General features: G+C 33.0%; 2 protein-coding genes across 2 annotated transcripts in view; both read left to right on the forward strand.

Moving 5' to 3' along the window:
- The window catches only part of LOC103506650, a 41,226-nt gene extending 19,478 nt beyond the window's left edge, over positions 1-21,748 (forward strand). The window contains exons 5-9 of the mRNA XM_008471046.2: positions 13,288-13,421; positions 13,715-13,810; positions 15,338-15,435; positions 16,011-16,126; positions 21,075-21,748. Coding sequence (XP_008469268.2) covers positions 13,288-13,421; positions 13,715-13,810; positions 15,338-15,435; positions 16,011-16,126; positions 21,075-21,474 — 844 coding nt within the window. The 3' untranslated portion in view covers positions 21,475-21,748. The remainder of the gene's footprint in view (positions 1-13,287; positions 13,422-13,714; positions 13,811-15,337; positions 15,436-16,010; positions 16,127-21,074) is intronic.
- On the forward strand, positions 3,880-8,712 carry LOC113466342 (GATA zinc finger domain-containing protein 24-like). The gene is made up of 2 exons (XM_026821652.1): positions 3,880-4,132; positions 8,096-8,712. The coding sequence occupies exon 2, from the start codon at positions 8,097-8,099 to the stop codon at positions 8,493-8,495; it is 399 nt and encodes a 132-aa protein (XP_026677453.1). The 5' UTR covers positions 3,880-4,132; position 8,096; the 3' UTR covers positions 8,496-8,712.
- Positions 21,749-22,076: the final 328 nt, after the last annotated feature.

A 22,076-nucleotide genomic window follows, 5' to 3' on the forward strand; every position in this document is an offset into this window, starting at 1 on the left:
CATTCCCCCTCATATTCCTTGACGTTTGGCATATTGCATATTTTATTTAAATGAACGGCTAATCTTACTGATTTTTAATTACCTCTACCCCTAATTTTTCTGGAAAAGTCATGGAAATTTTCTGGAAAAAATCATGGAATTTCATTCCGGGGAAAGCATATAAACCCTGTTTAGAAAACTGGTTGAAAAACTGTTCGATCTCCGTTCACTTTTCATCCAAATCCTTATAAGAAAGATTTACCTATGTTCCTATGTCTTTGATTGAAAGGAAAAAAAACTCGGGCCCTTGTGGGAATCAAACACGGGACTTTCTACATGGCTAGCAAGCTTATTACCACTGGTCCGCACGGCGACCGTGTCCTTAGCATGATAAGGGATTTACAGATAGAGATTTCATTGCTATCATAAAAGGTTGAATTAAAAGTATTACGTAGACGTAGGGGACCTTTGGAACGTTATGTATGAAATCCCCTAGATAAAACTGAGCGTAGGAAAAATAAGAAAGCTTTTTGGAATACAATAAAGTCAACATTCTCCCGTGCCAAAACTGTGTTTGTACTACTCCAAGTGCCTATCATTCCTTTGCCTCTCATCCTACACTTTGTTCCCTTTATCTTACTAACTAACACAAATGTCGAAGTTTTCTCTCCTTTTGAGACTCCCACGATAACCTCTTTTACTAAAATACCTATGTCTCATGGATACGACGTACCTACGTATCTATATTTTAATCATTATTTTTTCTTCTGTTTGGCCGATTAACCTCAAGCTACCGTACAAAAAGGAATGTACGACATTGAGGTTTTACAAAAAAAAATCCATTCAATTTAGTACCTAATTGTCTGAGAAAATTGGAACTATTCCTAGAAACTGGAAAGCACACTCTTAGCTATTCTTGGAAATTGGAAAGCATTCCTAGAAAAATGAGGAGTAAATAAAGATGAAACAAAAAGTTAGAGGGCGAAATCAGATTCCCTACAACAAGATAAAGTAGAAATTTATCTAAAGGTCATTAAAAATTAAAAAAAAAAACTTTTTCTTTCTTTTTTTACCTCTAGGATTCTTTTGTGTACAGTTGAGAAAATTCAGGTGTCGGTTACTATGGCAACGCTTCATGCTATACACAATATCCCCTCACGCAAATTTCATAACGGATATTCTGTGTATGAGTATGAGTATACACTATACACACATACCAGTTTGACTTTTCTACATTCGTTCTAATTTGAAAATAAAATCTACTCGTAAATTTTTTTTATGTTTTCCCAAAATTGAAACAACTAGGTTTCATAATTCCCCTCAATTTGTTTCCTTCCTCTCACCTCCTCTATTCTTTTAATATTAAAACCTAATTTGGACACTGCGTTTAGAAAATGGCAATGATTCTCTTTATGCATTGAAAACACTTGAAACATCTACTTGAGCTGACCAGAAATCAAATCACATTTGACGACTTGGCACCTAAGTACTTACGAAATGCTAAATATTTCTCTATAGGTACATCATTGGGCTATTTTCAGTATCGTGGAAATTCCTGAAGAAGAAATAACTGCATTGACCTGTCTTTGAGTATCTTTGAAGAATTAAAACAACCTAAAGCCAATTCTAAAGTTGATGGAAAAAAACAAGCGAAAATATTTCCACTTGTGTTTTCTTTCCAATGCTGCATTGTTAAATATTTCGAGTATGACGTTAAAGTCTATGTTTTTCAAGAGGTTCTCTAAGATGTATGTACCTACCTGCGAGTAAATGCATTTTCCCCCAACTGCAGTTCTGTATTCACATTTACTTTATTTCTTTTGTCTTTATTGGATTGAAATTTTACGGTTCATTTTCATACACATTATTTATACGAGTGACTGCTGAAGTGTGGTAGACTGCGATTGTGATATGAGGCAATTGATAAAAAAATAGATGGGTTAACGATATTATGTGCTTACATTGCATAGTACCTACTTTTATTTATACAGTAGAATCCCGATTTTATGAACTTCTGTTATATGGACCCCCGGTTATATGAACTTGAAAATCTGAGCTTTTTATTTTTTACTCGAAAATTAGTTTTTTTCTGATAATGCAAACAAAAATTTCCGATTTTTAGTCCGTCCTTCCTTTATTATTACTAATAATAAAAGGTATAGTGGACGGACTATTGTATTCGCTTCGGTGTCTGTCTGCAGTTCTGTATTTTTATTCTACTTCTCCATTTAAATTTTTGAAAAGACGAAAGAGAAAATGTGCATCTTGCGAAATATTTCCTGAGCTCGGTGAAGTGGAAAGCTTTCCAAATTATGACGACACGACGTTCTTATAGTGAACTTTATTGCTTTCATTACGCCATCGCCAGCGCTTACACTTGGAGCTTTACTTTTACCTACGACTTTCATGATTAAGAAAATTTCAAGGGTTGGCAGAGGTAGAGATGGGTTTCACACAAAATAAGAAATTGCTTATTCCTTATCCCCAACCTCTTGATGACGTGGGAAGTGTGTCTCATGCTCAGATTTTAAAATTCGTTTACTTTGCATTTGGTTTCTTTGAATATTTTATTTGTTAATGATGAGCTTCTCCATTATTTATTTTAATTTCACGATGAACTTGAAACCATTCAACCAACTTTTAATCCAGCCAAAGTTTAAACAACAATACGTATCTACCTACTTAGTCTGATGTAAGATTCTGAGAACTGATATCACATTTCTATTTCAACATAAAAAGGGCACACTTTTTTACACCCATTTTGTTATTGAAAATTTTTGTGCCGACGTAGTCTCTACTCTCAAAATGTTGAGATTGCGGAAGTAAAAGAAGTTTTTAGTCGTATCCCGACATGCGGCAGTATAGGAAAGGTTCATTATTCTATTCAATTCTACGTTACGACGACTATTCATATTTCTATAACGAAAGATAAGGAGGTAACTTCAGTTCCCGTGCTCCATATAGTGAATGAATGCCCTAGTTTTTCCTTTTTTCTTTATAGAAATGTAACATTTCCACCTAGTCTTTCTTAATATTTTGTTGTGTAATTTTGTTCACATTTGTTACCATAGTCGCCAAATGCTCTCTAAACTCTTCAGTCTCTGAGTTCGTCGACCATTTAATATTCTTAAAGGTCATTCGTATAAAATAATTTAAAACTTACAGAATTAGTCATTAATCAAGTTTGGCGAGCAAGGGTAGAAAAAAATATTAAGCACGAAATTTTTATTGGGGATTTCCTACAGAATACTTGTGAATTAATATTTTATTAATAGATTGGCAACTACCTAGTAGCAAAAAATTATAAAATTTAAATAGCGTTAGGGATTTTTCCCAACGAAGTGATAAATGTATTACAGGAGCAGCAATAGATTATGATACTACATATGTCTAATTGTCTATGACACAGGTAATGTAGCTGTACAGCTATTCCGTAGATGGGTGAAAGAAAGAGAGAGAAAACGATAGGTATGTTAAAAGTTGAAAACATAGAATGTAGGAACTTTTAAACTGATCTCGGTTATGAAGAGGCTACAAAGTCTAATATGAAAGTGTTTGTAAACCATCACTAAGGCAACTAATTCTAGGTGCATGTAATCACTTGGCATGATAATAATGATGAAGTTATTACATGAAAACTTACCAAGAATAATATAAAAAAAAACGCCTCCTTTTTTAATTACAGCCATTAGGAAAATGTGAAGAAAAAAATATATAGAAGTTTCCTATTTGATAAAGAGTTTTAATAAACGATATCAAAGAAAAGATTTAATGAGATCATTGAGTTACTCCAGCATTGATGAGGGCTATTCCTTTTTTACGTGTTGTCGTTATTGGTGTTTTTTTTTTCAGTAGAAAAGAGAGAGGTTGATACAGATGGTCATGAATTTTATTATTTAATTTATTGGTTGTAAATATACATAGAAGGGCATTCCAAATCCTTGCAACTGACAAGTAAACGTGTGACATTCTGATCATATTGTTTTGTTTTACAGGACTCAGTACATTCTAGTGCAGACTCTACTAGTTCCATAGCTCCTATCCAGATCAAAGAAGAGACTATCCATATTAACATCAAGCAGGAGAAAGAAGATTCAGATTATGATGCATATACTGACGATGCATATGCAGCAGATGAGGAATCAAATTCCAGGTAGGTATGCCATTGGGTAGAATTCTAGAAACCATGTTGCACTACTATATGAAAAGTCAGATAAATATATTGTTGGTGTTGTTTTTTTTTTTTTTTTTTTTTTTTCAAAAAAAAGTTTTTAACAACTCCAGTCTGCGATTGTTAGAGCGTTCACGGAAGGTCCAGAGCAAGTGACAGACAATCCTGCTACCAGAAGACCTTTACCCACTTTATCAGAAGAAAATGTGAACAAAATTCTGCTCAAATGTCATCATTCTTGTGTAAAAGCTATAGCAGATGACTTCAAAATCTCTTATGAGTCATTTTGATCAATTTTTTAGAAGAAATTGGACGTGAGATGTGTTTTTGCTCGACTCGTTCCAAAAGTGCTGAATTTCCTACAGAAACCGAATCTCTTTAGGCTTGCTAGATCGCGTCAATTTTGATCCTATTTTCATGGAGCGCATTATAACCGGTGATGGGACATGGACAAACAAGTTTTACATGAATTCAAGTCAATAGGCATCAAAATGGACGACAGACACGGAGCCAAAACCGAAAAAACGCGGCAAATCGAAATTCGCTGGAGGAGCTGAAGGCTCTATCGGAAATCGCTTACAAAAAGGGTTTTTAGGACTGGAATAAATTTTGAACAAGTATGTTGTATCCAAAAGAAAATACTTTAATGGAGAAAAATTAAATTTGGACGATTAAACCGAAAGTGTAAGTTTTATGGAACAATTCCCGATTTATTTGACAGACTAGTACTTGGTTTCCAAAACCCAAAAATTAGAACTCAAGAAAACAATCCAACAACATCTGTGTTGATCAAATTTAAAATTTTTCTTTGTTATTATTGAATTAAAGGTACCTAGGTATTGTGAATGAAAATTAAAACTGTTTCTAAACGATCGATGGTATGAAGTTTTTTTTCCTACTTTCTACAACCTGATCAAGGTTATATACAATATTCTTAGCACACAGTATTTCGATTATGTGACTTATTTTATAGTCAAACATGGCCGAACCAATGAGAGTGCGAGATTCCGCTTTGTGGAGCAAGTGTGGACGTCCAAGCGGAATCTCATTGGTCCAGGCATGTTGAATATAAAAAAGTCACAATCGAATACGGCTTAACTTGATTCCTTAGGCTTATTTAAACTAATTCCTAGGGCTCTAGGTTTAATATTATCCTAAGCCATAACGCTATACAAAGTGTGAAGTCTGGCCAGATTTTCCTTTTCAAGCCATTCGAATTTATTTTGAGACTTGAGACTTTTCTGTTTTGCTGGTGAAAAATAAATTATGAGTTCGAAGTTCGAATCCCGTTGTGTTTTAGAACATCACACAAAGTGTCCTGCAAACGATTATGCAACGCAATTCAGAACCTCAATTATGACCATGACCTAAAATTTGTTTCAAAATGGTGTAAAGTCTTTTTACTCTCTCCTTAAGCTCTAACATAAAGCTTTAATAATGGAGACATTACTCCAACCAACCCTTAGGAGCTATTCTACAAACAACTTCGCATATTATATTTCGCACTTCGCAAAAGTTACTTTGAAAATCATTGTAGGAATTAGGACTATTAGTAAACCAACTCGAAAGATGACTTTATTTTGACGTCCTATCAAAATTTGCCAAATGCTAAGTACAAATTGCGAACTTGTTTTCTGGAACAGGCTCTTGTTTTTCCCTTGTGTCATAAATGAGTCCCTGCTATCATTCAATATTAATTTATTTATTTCCTTCAATCTTATTTTTGACTTATAGAGATAGTCAAATTTTATTTAATTTCAGTTCTACATACTTGAGAAAAGTAATCCACGCCCTTGTTATGAAATAAACATTTTCAAGACTTGTCATTCTCTTGTATCTCTTTCCCCACTTAGTTTTCTCCTTTTTGACATGAAAGAACGGTTTTTCTACTTTGTATTGACATTAAACTCTGATATATTTTATAATAAGCAATCATTTGTCTTGTGATTTATTAGGAAATATTTGATATAAAATAAATATTATTAGAACAAATAATTCAAATCCCTTGTTATCAATTTATTTCTTTGCTTTGCAGTTTTATTTTATTTTCTCTCAGCCTTATTTGATGAAATTGCAGAAAATGCCGAAATAAATATTAATACTCCAGTGTGAAGGTATGGTTCAAAATATATTGGCAACCTGTTATTAACTGTACCTATCTAACGAGTAACTTTTGTTCAGGAGATTTTCCTTGTTACCCAATAATAAGGTTTGAGTTGTAACTGTATCGATATATTGCAATATGAGCATTAATTAAAGACAATCAAATTTTTACTTTTAAATCAACCTTGTACCTGCAAGGGTATAAAAGTTCATCTTACAGCCTCATCTAAAATATTAATTTGTCCCTATGTCTTCAATGAACTCTGATGATCTTCAAATTTATCATGACAGGTTTTATTAAATTTTCATTATACCTAGGTTCTCACGAATTAATTACTTCTCGAGTAATTAGTAATTAGGAACCAATTTATTATTTACCTGTCATACCTAGGCATTGTACCTGTCGAAGGAGTGAGTAGAGGTATTTTTTTGGTTTATTGGCAGTAATAACAATATGCCATAAAATTTCGAAATACATAATATGCTCTTAGATTGAGATACATATAAGACTACTCTACGGTTTTCATTCCTGTCCCAACAGAATAAACAAGATAATAACTATTAACAAGATAATCTCAGACGAGACGCCTAAGGGAGACGAAACAGAAGATGACATTTTTGAGCTTAGAGGGACTGGACAGGATGGTGTTGTTGATTTAAAGTTAGAAAATGGGAAAGGATGGGAATTTTAAATGGTGAGCTATGTACACCAATCTATTTATCTCTAGGTTACAAAACCAACGGCATGTTGACAATCGTAGTCATTATGTTTATAATTAGAACAAAAAATAGGTAGGTACCTACTCAACTTGAGAGAAAGGAAAAAAAAAAAAATCAACTTTTAAATGTGACAATGGGTGGTGAAATATTGTTATTGAAGCAGTTTAATATGAATATTGTGCCAGAGATGGTTTCTAGTGTTCATATGAACAGTGGAAATGCATCTCACATTATAAGGGAAACAATGCCTTGCAAAACTAATAACGGAAAAATATAATATAAATCATCCAAGTAGTCTGAGTAATAAAAAATATATACAGGGTGTCCAATTGCTGAGTAATACAAATCATATATGTACAGGGAAATCATTGAATTTAATTTATACCAAAATAGAAGTCCATAACTTTCAAAGTTGAAATGTTCAAATGTAAGGCCAATGTTGCCTTTCGAGGACTTTTCCCTCCATTATTACCTACTTTCTATGTTTAATATATGATATGAGTATAGGGGGGGGGGTAAAAGAGAAGGGAGTATAATAAAGATGTGAGCATAGTAGATATAAACATTTCCAAAGAGATACCTATTTTGTGAATTTCGGCAGCACTACCTATATCGCCATTATTTCTAATACAACCATGTACGTATAGATATAATGTCTTCTTCTCTTCTCCTTTTTCTCTCCACATTGTATAACGAGCTAGATTTTTTTTCCAATCCGCATTACTGTCATATTCGTAATTTCATAGCGTCTATTCAGATAATATTTCTCATGTGCTAGGTTAGGATACTGAGAATGAACTTTTCTATTATTCCGAGACTATACATAATCATCACTGATATCACATTTCTATTTCAACATAAAAAGGGCACACTTTTTTACACCCATTTTGTTATTGAAATTTTTTGTGCCGACGTAGTCTAAAAAATTGCCTTGAGAGCTTTGTGAACAATAACAATGACAAAGGAATCTCGTCATTGCATATTACATGAAATTTGTTTTTTTGTTGACGAAACATGCTCCTCGTCTACTCCTGAAGGAAATTTTTATTTGCAGTCATTTTTCAGGCTTATTATTTTGACCGCTTTTAAAAGTAATATCAAACTTAATGTCCTTTCTTCCAGCATGACAATATCAAAATTCACTAGTGATATCAGTATCAAAGATGAAGAGCAAAGGAAGATAGAAGAAGGAGCTGATGCCCTCCTGAACCTGGCCGGAATCCATACTAATAACAACAACATTGCTAACAATAATGATGACGCTAGAGATAAGAAATTTAAAAGTCATAGCAATAGTAATGGATACGAGGAGGAAAATTATAAACCAAGATTTATTAGGAGAAACTATTCGCAAGCAAAGAAATCTCTGAAACGCAAAGATATTAGTAGTAGTAATTTAAATAACAATAATAATAGTACCAGAGTGGACAATCATAAGCCTCTAATGAATGAAAAGTATGACAAATATAATAAAGCTAAAAAAATTAAACTTGTCAAGAATCCGGAAAAAGCAAAGAGATAGTAGAATTTTATCTCTCACTTTTATTATTTCTAATATAAATAAAAAGTTTATGGTAGTAGCTACTTGTTTATCTCTATCCTTACCATTTTCTTTTCATTAGGTATTTTGAAGAGAAAAAAAAAGAAAGAATGACTTCAAATAGAGGCAAATAACGTAATGTAAAACTACATAATATCTGTAACTCACATTTCCATTTTTTTTTTTTTTTTTTTTTTTTTTTTTTTTTTTTTTTTTTTAAGGCCTTGTCAATCTAGGGTTTTAGCCATGATTCATAACTTACCATATTGGTATACGTATGACTTGAATTAGAGGAAATTTTGTTAAAAAATGCGTTATTTAGTTATTATAGGAAAAAATAAAAATTAACTCTGTTGAAAAATTAAAGGCCAATTTCACAGTGATTTTTATTTAAATAGTTTAAATAAATTTATCATTTGAATAGAGGATCTTATATCTGATTGGCCATGTGCCGAAAACAGTCAACAAATTTAGATACGTGATCAACTGTCTCAATATATGCATTTAAATTAAATCACATAAATGTTTATCACCTAATATAATATAGAAGTCAGCGCGAATGACCTTGTAGTTAAAGCGCTTTATTAAAAAAAAAAAAAAAAACTAGTCAAAAGTATCTGTGAAATTAGGCATACCTAATAATTTTGTGTGAAACCAAATATGGAAATTCAGGATTATCTCTTTCTTACATAAAAAAAAAAAAAAAAAAAAAAAAAAAAAAAAAAAAAAAAAAAATTTTTATTTTTTCAACTAGAGTGACTTTTTTTTTTTGTTATTATTACTATATTATTCAAAGTTTCTAGTTTATTTTAATTATTTTATAGAGTTGACAAGAAAGTTTAGTATTTATTTAAGTTTTATCTATGGGGGGTATTAGGTGATGATAATTTTTATATTATTTTTTTAAAAATTGAAAAAAGAAGGAAAAAACTTGCTAATTATTTTCCCTTTAAGGAAGAGTTTTTTTTTAGTTGACTTGGGTTTAGTCCTTTTGAACTATTTGAATTTAATATATGGTTGTACAAAAACCAAAAGAAAGGAGAGAACGTTTCAGGACTTTGGAATCTAAATTTGATTTTGTTCAGTGATACTATGTTGAGAGTTCAATAGACGAGAGGAAGAAAATACGAGTAGTAATCTATTCATGTTAGTGCACAATTTACTTTTCTGAAGAACTTTAAGAAGAAAACTAATGTAAGCTGCGGAATGGATCTTGATAGGAGTGATATGATAAACTATTAGTAATAATATTATCTCTAGGGAGATTTAGGACTATCTATCCTGTAGGTTTAAGGTCAATTTAAAAGCTAAATTTTTTTAACCAATAGCTGTGAGTAAAAAAAAAAAATCTTGAAAAGTAATGTTCTTTTTATTTGGAAAGAATGTCAGGAACTCTGTCTGTAATAGCAGTATTACAATTCAACTAAAATTCGTTGAAATCATCTCCTACAGAAAATTATCTTCAGGATTTTTTATCCATATTTATTTCATTGGCATCATATTTTTTTACATAAATTGTGTAATGTATTTTCTCTTGTGATTAACACTTTTCTTTTTTTTTTTCTTCTTCTTCGCTTTTGTAAATTTGACCTTCATGATCTATTGACTTTATTGTGTTCATTGTTTCAATAATTATTACTATTAAGCAAGATTTAGACAACACTATTAAATTTGTCCCCAGTCATTATTATTAAGCAAAGCTGGATGTAGTTTTTTATATGGATTGATGATTTGGGAGTTGATTAAGTTTGATGAGAACCATACTATGCAATGGTGTGGTTGACAAGCTGGCACTACCCTAAGAACTCTTTAAAGCCACATAATTGTGACAATGAGTTCTGTTATACATAATTATACTATAAAAAATGAAAATGACAAAATTTGCCTTTAAAGGTACTTCATTTCATTTAGAATTTAATATCAATTTTTGTTATGATCCGCACTTGCGTATCTACTACTTAAATGTTCTTTGAAAAAAATCGGATCTTTTTTTTTATATATCCCTCGTATTACGTTATAAAACTTCCAAGTATTATAGTGGTTAATTATGTTTAAAGGAAAGACTGATATTTTTGGATACACTTCAGTTTGTTCATACAAATCAAGTGTATAAGAGAAATTTATTTTGCTTTTATAATTACCATCTAAAATAACAGATCTTTTAATCATACATTCATTAATTTTGAAATGTCAGTGGAAGTTGACTATTGTACAATCTTTTCTTAGTGTCAATTTAATATAGTCCAGATTTTTAGAACTACATTTATTAATTCTACTTAGTTGTATGTAATCAAATATCAACCCTTTGGAATCTAATTTGATATTGTTCAGTGATACTATGTTGAGAGTTCAGTAGACGAGAGGAAAGGAAATACGAGTAGTAATCTATTCATGTTAGTGCACAATTTACTTTTCTGAAGAACTTTAAGAAAGAAAACTAAATGTAAGCTGCGGAATGGATCTTGATAGGAGTGATATGATAAACTATTAGTACATAATATTATCTCTAGGGAGATTTAGGACTATCTATCTGTAGGTTTAAGGTCAAATTTTAAAAGCTAATTTTTTTAACCAATAGCTGTAGTAAAAAAAAAAAAAAAATCTTGAAAAGTAATGTTCTTTTTATTTGGAAAGAATGGTTTAAACTTATTGATCCCTTATTACCTTAAATAGGTACCTACCTAATAAATTACACATTTAAAATACTTTTCTTCTTTACTTCTTTCTTTATTTTATACATCAAATATTTTACTTCAATTTCTCCTTTCCCCATTCGTCATACTTTTTTTTCTCAATTTATTCTTTTTATTTATTCCTACAAAACCATACCCTGGCACATACTAGAAATAGTACATCAGGGTATGATGTAACTTTGATTATTCTTGAAATTTTGTAAATTCTTAGTTGCTATTCATGCAATCACTAATGTTTTATTCTTTGTGAATATCAAAAATAAACCTAATAAAAAGTACTTGTTGAAAAAAAAAAAATAGTGAAATTAAAGTTTCTGGGATCCTGGGTTTGATCCTTCAATGTTCTATGTTGCCAAATCTGGAAAGTCGTAAAAATTTATTTTGGTCCAAATACTTTGATCTGCAATTATTATTACTATTTTCCAGTTTAAAAAAAAAAAAAAAAAAAAAAAAAAAAAAATCTTTTCTTAGTGTCAATTTAATATAGTCCAGATTTTTAGAACTACATTTATTAATTCTACTTAGTTGTATGTAATCAAATATCAACCAATAACCATAGTCACTCATTGAAAACTTCCTGAAATCCAGAATTTGACATGAAGACCACCCTAAAAATAGTTTTAAAACGTTCAAACATTTTCAGTAATTTAATTAGATTGGTCATATTTAAATCTCGAAATGTTTTAATAGCATCTAAAGAATGTGAAAAGTGACCAAAAATATAACGTCTTCTTTTCTACTTGTCAATAGATATAAAGCTATTATTATAGATGATACTATGTAAGAATAGATAAGCAATATATTTTACTATAACTTTATATAGTCAGAATTATTTTAGAGCATATCAGCCTATGATATTGTATTTAAACTTTCTGCTTACCTATGTCCCATGTAATGATAACCATCCCATCTTCTAGATCTTTACAAATACCAACTGTACTATAAGTGCGAATTTGACATTAATATTGAATATTCCATCTTGATGATTTCTGAAACCCTCTCTGTTTATCTATTGCTTATTGAGAAATATTGCGAGCGACCGATCTTTTGCTGATCTTGTAAGTCTAAATACCCATTTTTATCACTCGAATTTTTTATCTACTCTTACAGAACTGATTGACTTGAAACTTTACACTCTTATGCGTCTTAAATTGTAATAATCATAATAGGATATTCTATCGAAAAATTCGGACGTTTACATACTAGAACCATGCTTTTATGTTTTAAATCACTTGTTATCATTGCATCTAATGAAATTTACCTACATTATTAAATAAAGCAAGAATGCAGTCTACAAACATTTGTTGGCGGCATACATTCTGTCAAATAATTATCGGGAATTTATTTTTTCAATTTTTTCGGCTAGTGATATTTTGAAATAACTTTTTTCATGTATTCGTAATACTGTCATGGGTTACTGTACCGAAAATTAGGGCCCTCCGTCCGCCATTTTGTTTACAATGGCAATTTCAGTGAGTATACCTCAGTGACGCGTGGCGATTTTTCAAAGGGATAAAATAATTGAACAAACAAGTATGTTGTATCCAAAAGAAAATACATTAATGGAGAAAAATTAAATTTGGACGATTAAACCTAAAGTGTAAGTTTTATGGAACAATTCCCGATTTATTTGACAGACTAGTACTTGGTTTCCAAAACCCAAAAATTAGAACTCAAGAAAACAATTGTAAGCAATAATGCTAATGTGAACATATTTTGTCCTTTTATGTAGTTACATAATTTGTCATTATAAGGACAAAAAATAAGCATTTCCTGTCAAAAATTTGCCATGTTTTCTTTGTTTTCTAATGTGACCCCGATTTCATGAACTACCCTTGGTCCGAATTACTTGATTAAATCGGGGTTCTACTGTACTTTCTATTACAATACGTTTAGCTAAGCTTTACTTATTTGCCGTCACTTGTTAACTTCTAACTAATGCTTATTTTTAAATGACAGGTAATGTAATAGTTCCAAACTTTACCACCTCAAAATCACTAAATGTGTATTAATTAGACCGGAATGTTTCTTTTAATTGACTGGTTAATGGATTTATCGTTTCTGTTTTGAATTTCCCTCAGATCAAAATCTCCTCCTTCCGATGACTATGATGATTTCATCTCTAAAGAAGAATTAAATGAAGAACTGAATGATGTGGATGCTGCAGCTGCTATGATGGTACTCAAACATGGACCTCATGTCAGCATCAACTCAGGTGAGACAATTTTCCTAACGCGCCGAAAAATAAAAAAAAATGTTGATATGGTAAGTTAGGTGAGCTGAAAATATTGGATTTTATAATCCAATTCAAGAATTCAAAATTTTAGGAGAGGGAAAAAAATTGTCTTGTTTAAGTAATATGAAATAAAGCTCTGTCTAAAGTGCCATCTTTGGGTGTCTATTGAAAAATTAGGAAAAATTGCCTAATGGTCAATCTCTGCTTTAGAGAACAACATTTGAACAACAAAGAGTTTGGTTTATATTAATTACGTGTTTATTGTGTTGCAGATATGTTGTCTTCAATATCATCTAGGAATAGAAATATCCCTGTGAAGAAATCCAAGTTTAAGGTAAATAATGTGGTTTATTTCCTCGATATAGATTGTATGTAGAATTAATTAGGTACATATTTGGAAAGATGACATGCTTCATGGGTTACAATGTAGCAAACATGTTAGTGAAGAGCAGTATTACAATTCAACTAAAATTCGTTGAAATCATCTCCTACAGAAAATTATCTTCAGGATTTTTTATCCATATATATTTCATTGGCATCATATTTTTTTACATAAATTGTGTAATGTATTTTCTCTTGTGATTAACACTTTTCTTTTTTTTTTTCTTCTTCTTCGCTTTTGTAAATTTGACCTTCATGATCTATTGACTTTATTGTGTTCATTGTTTCAATAATTATTACTATTAAGCAAGATTTAGACAACACTATTAAATTTGTCCCCAGTCATTATTATTAAGCAAAGCTGGATGTAGTTTTTTATATGGATTGATGATTTGGGAGTTGATTAAGTTTGATGAGATGTCCCCAGTCATTATTATTAAGCAAAGCTGGATGTAGTTTTTTATATGGATTGATGATTTGGGAGTTGATTAAGTTTGATGAGAACCATACTATGCAATGGTGTGGTTGACAAGCTGGCACTACCCTAAGAACTCTTTAAAGCCACATAATTGTGACAATGAGTTCTGTTATACATAATTATACTATAAAAAATGAAAATGACAAAATTTGCCTTTAAAGGTACTTCATTTCATTTAGAATTTAATATCAATTTTTGTTATGATCCGCACTTGCGTATCTACTACTTAAATGTTCTTTGAAAAAAATCGGATCTTTTTTTTTATATATCCCTCGTATTACGTTATAAAACTTCCAAGTATTATAGTGGTTAATTATGTTTAAAGGAAAGACTGATATTTTTGGATACACTTCAGTTTGTTCATACAAATCAAGTGTATAAGAGAAATTTATTTTGCTTTTATAATTACCATCTAAAATAACAGATCTTTTAATCATACATTCATTAATTTTGAAATGTCAGTGGAAGTTGACTATTGTACAATCTTTTCTTAGTGTCAATTTAATATAGTCCAGATTTTTAGAACTACATTTATTAATTCTACTTAGTTGTATGTAATCAAATATCAACCAATAACCATAGTCACTCATTGAAAACTTCCTGAAATCCAGAATTTGAATAGAGGTATTTTTTGGTTTATTGGCAGTAATAACAATATGCCATAAAATTTCGAAATACATATATGCTCTTAGATTGAGATACATATAAGACCTTGGTAAGACTACTCTACGGTTTTCATTCCTGTCCCAACAGAATAAACAAGATAATAACTATTAACCAACATCTTGATTGTTTTATGTTTTCTCAGACGAGACGCCTAAGGGAGGCGAAACAGAAGATGACATTTTTGAGCTTAGAGGGACTGGACAGGATGGTGTTGTTGATTTAAAGTTAGAAAATGGGAAAGGATGGGAACAGACAGGTTTGACTGTATTTTAAATTTTTACTCTCTTTTATAATGACGAAGAAGAAAAAGACTTTCTTTTATTATGCAGTCAAAAGAAATTTCTTTTTCCTTGTGCTTGTAATTTCCCAGGGCTAATTTTTCATCTTGGAAATGCTGCACCTCAATATTCCAAATCAGTAAATGGACACGCGTTAGAGAGATCTCCAGGATTTAGTGACCCGGCTGAGGTAAAAACAACATTACATATTTGTGAAAATTACGTAGGTCCTACTTAAAACGTCTAATCACGAACAGTAGGTAGGTAGGTATACCTACCCACTTTATCCATGTAATTTTATTGAAACTGTCTACTTTAGGTACATAATATTATGTAGGTAGATACCTAGGTATTATACCTTCCTTTATCGATCAAAGATCAAAGGGGCTTTCAGAAATTTGCTTTTCCATGACTACTCGTATGGCAGGGTTCTCCTAGAGGAGCTCTTCTCTATAGAATAAAATGAAAATTTTAATTTCTGTAACATGTTTGTCTTTTTTAAAAAAATTCTCAGGGGTTTCCAGAATACCTGAATATTTTCAAGCAGTTGACATTGAAACTGTCTACTTTAGGTAGGTACATAATATTATGTAGGTAGATACCTAGGTATTATACCTTCCTTTATCGATCAAAGGGGCTTTCAGAAATTTGCTTTTCCATGACTACTTGTATGGCAGGGTTCTCCTAGAGGAGCTCTTCTCTATAGAATAAAATGCCAATTTTAATTTCTGTAACATGTTTTGTCTTTTTTAAAAAAAATCTCAGGGGTTTCCAGAATACCTGAATATTTTCAAGCAGTTGACCGACAATTCACATTTGGCGTCACGAAATACTCCTGCGTTGAGAACAAAGTTTGATCCCAAATCATTACGCGTTTCTCGGTAAGTAGAAATTAATGGTTTTCCTTGTTGAAGGTCTCGGGTTCAAAGCCAATTTGAGTTGTGATTTTCTTACGATTCTAAATTCGCAACCAAGCCATGAGGTATGTGAAATTAAGTACATCCGTTTCCTCTTTTAAAGATCCTCCCATAGGTATACCTACACACTTTCATAGTTGCCTCTTCTTTTAAGGTCAATGACCCGAGTAATATTTTCCTATTTACAAATAATATGTACATAATAATCATGTTCATGTAGATAAAGTTAAATGAGATTCTATTTTTGTTTTTTCCTCACTCATTCATCCGTTGCTACCTATTTAGAAAATTAAATTTACCTGCCACGCCCAAATGGAAAACTATGCTAGTAAATAACTTCTTCAGAGGAGAAAATGCTTCAAGTTAGATAATCGTAAGATAACAAAGGAATATCGTGACAAGAACAATGATGGATTATAGCATTGTGTTGTTGGGAAAAGTATTCCATTTTACAAGAACAGAGTGTTTTACGAATGAGAAACAAGGGGATGGAATGTAACGTTCATTTCGTTAACTTTACAACTCTTATAGGAAGGTAGATATTTTAAAAATGACATTTTTCTCTCTGGATATCCTAACTCAGTTCTATTGCAGACGTGTAGACCTCACTGGGACTAAGAACACCCGATGGGGTCAAAAGAAAAATTCCTTTAAGAACCATTATAAAATAAGAAAAAAAAAAAAAAATACAAAATATTCCAACTAAGGGGCGGTATTAGTGCTTGAGGCATTATCCTAAATATATACAGCCCCTTGTGTAACTGACTCACTCACTGACTCACTCACTCATACTAATTCTAACCCACTTCTAGATGGGCTGCTTAAAATAGGGTTGGGACATCGACATCGATGTTTTGAAAACATCGATACATCGGAACAAAAACATCGATGTCAACATCGATTTTTGTAAGGCGCGTTGACTCTATCTACTAGGTCGCTCGCGCCGACTCCTCAGGTGGATTAGATCTTGTTGTACAACATCAAAGCTTTGAGATTATAACTGATCAGGGAGTCAACACTCTCCGGACTGTCAGGTGTAGGTAGGGAGGCGCGGATGTTAGCTTGCAGGTGACAGGACAGGATGTGGAGGACGGTAAGAGGATCGCCACAGCGGCAAGATGGTGGAGGAGTTCTTCTAAAGAGAAAGCTGTAGGTGGCTTGAGTGTGACCGATTATTATTATTAATCGTATGAACGTATATTTTAACATCATAATATATAAGAAAGTTGAACATGAACAATGGAAAAAGAAAAACAGTATTGAAAAGAACAAAAGAACAGTAAATCAGAGTCGGATATCGAGATGGAATTTTAGGTGAATTTATCTTCATTGACATCAGATGTTGAACTTTACCTACTTCTTTGGGACTCGGAAACCTATGGAATCTACGTACCTAAATATTCTATTCTGATGTAGCTCTACCGTCGTCTACTCATGTGTATAACTAAGTATACTTAGTAACAAGATATTTGGTTTTAGGGTAGAATCGGGTTTGTTCTATGCTCCTCAACAATATGATGTATTGTTTGACGTTCAGCTCCAGAATCACAAGCAGGAGAGTCAGACTTTCCCCACTTATGCATAAGATCTGCACAGACACCGAAGTTTGTTCGGATACGATTCAGGGTGACCCAGGTTTTCCTTGGTAGATTGAAGCCTGGTGGTGGATTCTGGAAGTCAGGAAAAGTTTGAGGCTCACCATCTACTGTGTGCCTCATCGATACTCATGCGATATATAACAAGCTGAGTTGAAACTCGGTCTAAGTTTAACTTTTGGAATATTTGGAAATGAGATTGCTTAATACGAGAGTTAAGTTTAAATACTGCTTGTAGACCCGGCCACAAGATATACAATATAAATTCTAACGCCCAATTGAATAGTAAAAAGAGCTTACTCGTACGTACATGGAGTGAGTGAGTGCCCTTAGCATGTAAATAATATCGCCTATCTAGTTGGCCAGTATACTTGAGTGAATGTCCCTATACACATATTAGTTTAATTTTCAATCATGTTCTAATTATCATATGATATGAATAATGAACGCTTGTTAATATAACAATGCACCTGTTATGATATTCTTGTATGGATAACAAGCTATTTAATATAAATACCCACCTACATATGATATAATACCTATATCACACATTGGATTCATTCAAGAAGCAGAACCTCTTACAGTCCAAAGTTATACAGGAGTCAATCTGATGACCGATTAAAGGTTCGTAAAAACTTAACCCATCTTTTAGGGCTGTTTGCCCTAAAATGGACATTTTGTGTAGGTGTAGCGCGCTGGCCAGATAATATAATTTATGTCAGTCTGGTTCCAAATAAATTTGAGAGCAATAGCTCTTCGCTTTGCTGAGTTTTCCCTTTAAAATTGCGTTATCACTTTTAGGCCACAGAAGTCTAAGATGACCAGTCAGGGAAACTCTACATTGGTGACCCTGACGTGATGGAAATTGGGAAATTTGAGAACCCTCATCTGGACTTGACCGCTTCCTGCTTGCGCACTCTGCGCACCCCAGCACGTTAATACACATCTGCTCGCGGCTTCAGAGCACTTGCACAGGACTCGGCAAATATCTATACCTACAAAGCAAAGGAGCGAACGTGGCACTTATGTTCACACTGCACGAATTTTTCTTCGTCCGAAGTTACAGTTTTTCTGAATTTTTCTTCGTTGGCAATGTGAACACACTCATAAATTTCATTTGTAGATATAGGTACACCTCGAGGACACCTCACAAAAAAAAATCGTAAGGAAAAAATCGTTTCGTGCAGTGTGAAGGGGCTGTTACCTATTTTTGGTTTCTGCTTCAATTCCTTCTTAATTTGATTCACTCGCAGATCGCAACTATAACACCATACCTTTTTGGGAATGTGCTGCTGGTTAAGGCACTCGCCTGGTAAGCTGAAGGGTGCTAATTTGAATCTCTGAGAGGCATGAAATTTTATCCTTATTGGGTTGAGGTCTTGAAGTAATGCCATGATTTGACTAAATTAGGTAAAGTATCAACAAAAAAAGTTGAGAATTTGACTATCAACCTAACCCTTGGAGCTCTATTATTTTGTGGTCCAACTAACTAATAAAATTCTATACCAGGCGAGTGGTATCGAACTATTAAGAATTTCTCAGGACTAAAGAGTTGAGCAAAGGGAGAGAAGAGATCTTATGCAAGATAAGAATATATTGGCAGATCAAAACACTCAGCATCCATTCTATTCACTTGTTATCATTCGTTATCAGTTTGTTGATCCGTAAGATTCAAATTAGACATCATGTTATCAAAGTTTAACGGTTTGCAAACTTCGTTCATTTTCTCGATGGGTAAGTGCAATTTTCCAATTTTATTTATTATTATTATTTTAGTTTAGCAATTATCTAATATCTATTTTGTAGTAACACAGTTCACCTAAGAGTTAAATGAAGTACACAGAGCAGTGCTTCTCAAAGTTGTCACCACCGCGGTACACTTCTCAAGACTTTCCGCTGCACACTTTATCTCATCAGTTTTGAGATATTTTTTTTTCTTGTTAAAAAAAAAACAAAAACAAAAACAAAAAAACAAACAAACAAATTTCGCGGCACACTAGAGTGCCGCAGCACACAGTTTGAGAAGCACTAACCTTGAGTATTACCTACTCTGTTGTCTGGTTAGGGGACGTTAAGCAGAGAGTAGACTAGCGTCTGGCTGTGGGACTATAAACAGGGAGGAGAACAGCTAACCCTAACCAGCCTAGCTAGCTGGCAGCTCCTCAAAGGGTTCTCTCTGCTTTTAAAAGACCAAGTACAAGTCCTCACAATGGTTGACTGCGGTTCAGGACGAGCCAGCCAATTTAACATGGTCTCTGCTTTTAAAGAATAAGCACAAGTCCTCACGATGGTTCAGGACGAGCCAATTAAACATGGCTAGAGACTATTACCCCGGTGTATAGCAGATACAAAAAGACATCTTTTCTTTATTCTGCTCTTACCGTTCGGCGAAAGCTAAAGCAACAACAACATTACCTACCTACTCTGTTACAATGAATCACAATACGCATTAATTTGACAAAGACCTACTACCTACTACCTAGGAGTCCTAGGACAAACTCGAAAAGAAAGCTTTTAAAATTAATAGATCATTGGTGATCAAATCAAATTAATAACAAATAGCTCAGCAGCTAAAGGTCTTAACTTCATACCATTTGGCATATACTACAGTCGAACCTGTCTAAGAGTCTAAGTGGGACTCGTCTAAATGGGAAACCTGGATAACTGGGAAAAAAATTGTGGCCCTTTCATGGCAACCTCTCTAAGAAGGACACTTTTTTAACTGGGAAACCTGGATAAGTGGGAAAAAATTGTCGGTCCCTTGGATTCCCACTCATCACCCCGGTGTATGGCTGATACAAAAAGACATCTTTTCTTTATTCTGCTATTGCCGTTCGGCGAAAGCTAAAGCAATAACAACATTACCTACCTACTCTGTTACAATGAATCACAATACGCATTAATTTGACATGGACCTACTACCTACTACCTAGGAGTCCTAGGACAAACTCGAAAAGAAAGATTTTAAAATTACTAGATCATTGGTGATCGAATCAAATTAATATCAAATAGCTCAGCAGCTAAAGGTCCTTAACTTCATATCATTTGGCATATACCATTTTAAATTTTTACTCTCTTTTATAATGACGAAGAAGAAAAAGACTTTCTTTTATTATGCAGTCAAAAGAAATTTCTTTTTCCTTGTACCTACAGCCTAATTGATTACGAAAAGTACCTACCCAAGTACCCCATATGTACCTCTCATTTTGTAAATGGAACTACCTACTTACTGGCTATTCTCAAGGATTAGACCATAAGCTAAACGTTTGAAAAGTTGCAATAAAATTCCGAACATCTTTCTTACACTATTTTTTCAGAGTCGCCGAAGCGCCCACCAGACCCCCTCCCTTAGACCCTATGGAACAAATGAGACTTCAGCAGGAATACGCAGACAGAACGATTCGAGAGCAACAAGAGCTTGCCCTTGGTCTGGGTCGCTCCAAACCAAAATCCCCAGGAGCACCAGCCCCTCCTTCAGGAGCCGCGGGTCTATTCAAACCATTCCCTATCTATTACAACAAGGATCCCGCGGTAGCTCATTTCTCCGGGGCTAAATTTGATCCTGCGGCAAATAACTATGATGAAGATTCACTGGAATCCGAAGAGGTATCCCGGTATCAGAGACCCATCCGACCGGTGCCTAAGAAATCACACAGCTCTCTATTCAATCCAAAGACAAAGCCTTCGTACGCGTATGACGAGAGGTATTTTAGATGAGAAATCGTGTTAATGATTATGTCAATGTTCTGTATAAAGTTGTACAAAAACCAAACATTCCGGTCTTGAATATTGTTGGTAAAAATCAGAATTATGTTTGAATTTGATCCAAACATCTATATTATTGATTATCGCTAGTTACAAGTACCGACACCTTTTATCACCATTGTTTACTAGAAGTTACCAACTATATACCTAGGTATAGTTACCATTTTTCATTTTGTTAATTTGTTTCTCTCCCTCAGATTGGTGTGAAAGGTACCAGGCCACTATTTTGTCATAAAATAGTTAAATAGCAAACCATAGTGAACATCGGTGGTAAAGAGCCTATACTTGTCTATCTAGCACTAACTTCTACAAATCTACACGTTGAGCCGGGAAGTAAGTTAAGGTTCAGGACAACTTTGCCTAAGATTATGCAGAAATTATTGCCTTGTTTTGCGGTCTTTGCTTTCTCAGTATTATTTATTATGTCTGGTATTGAAATAACTGCATTGGTAATTTTAGTCCTGTGAACTTTCTCTCAGATTTTAATTGCTGGGATGAGGATGATATTTCTTGTTATTAAAACGCTGTATAATACTTGATTCCTATGTATTCAG

This window comes from Diaphorina citri, unplaced genomic scaffold (assembly GCF_000475195.1).
Source record: "Diaphorina citri unplaced genomic scaffold, Diaci psyllid genome assembly version 1.1 scaffold252, whole genome shotgun sequence".
Classification (NCBI taxonomy): Eukaryota; Metazoa; Arthropoda; class Insecta; order Hemiptera; family Psyllidae; genus Diaphorina; species Diaphorina citri.

Bases quoted from the DNA above. Each gene is read 5' to 3' on its own strand.
- LOC113466342 (XM_026821652.1), top strand. From the start codon at position 8,097: ATGACAATATCAAAATTCACTAGTGATATCAGTATCAAAGATGAAGAG.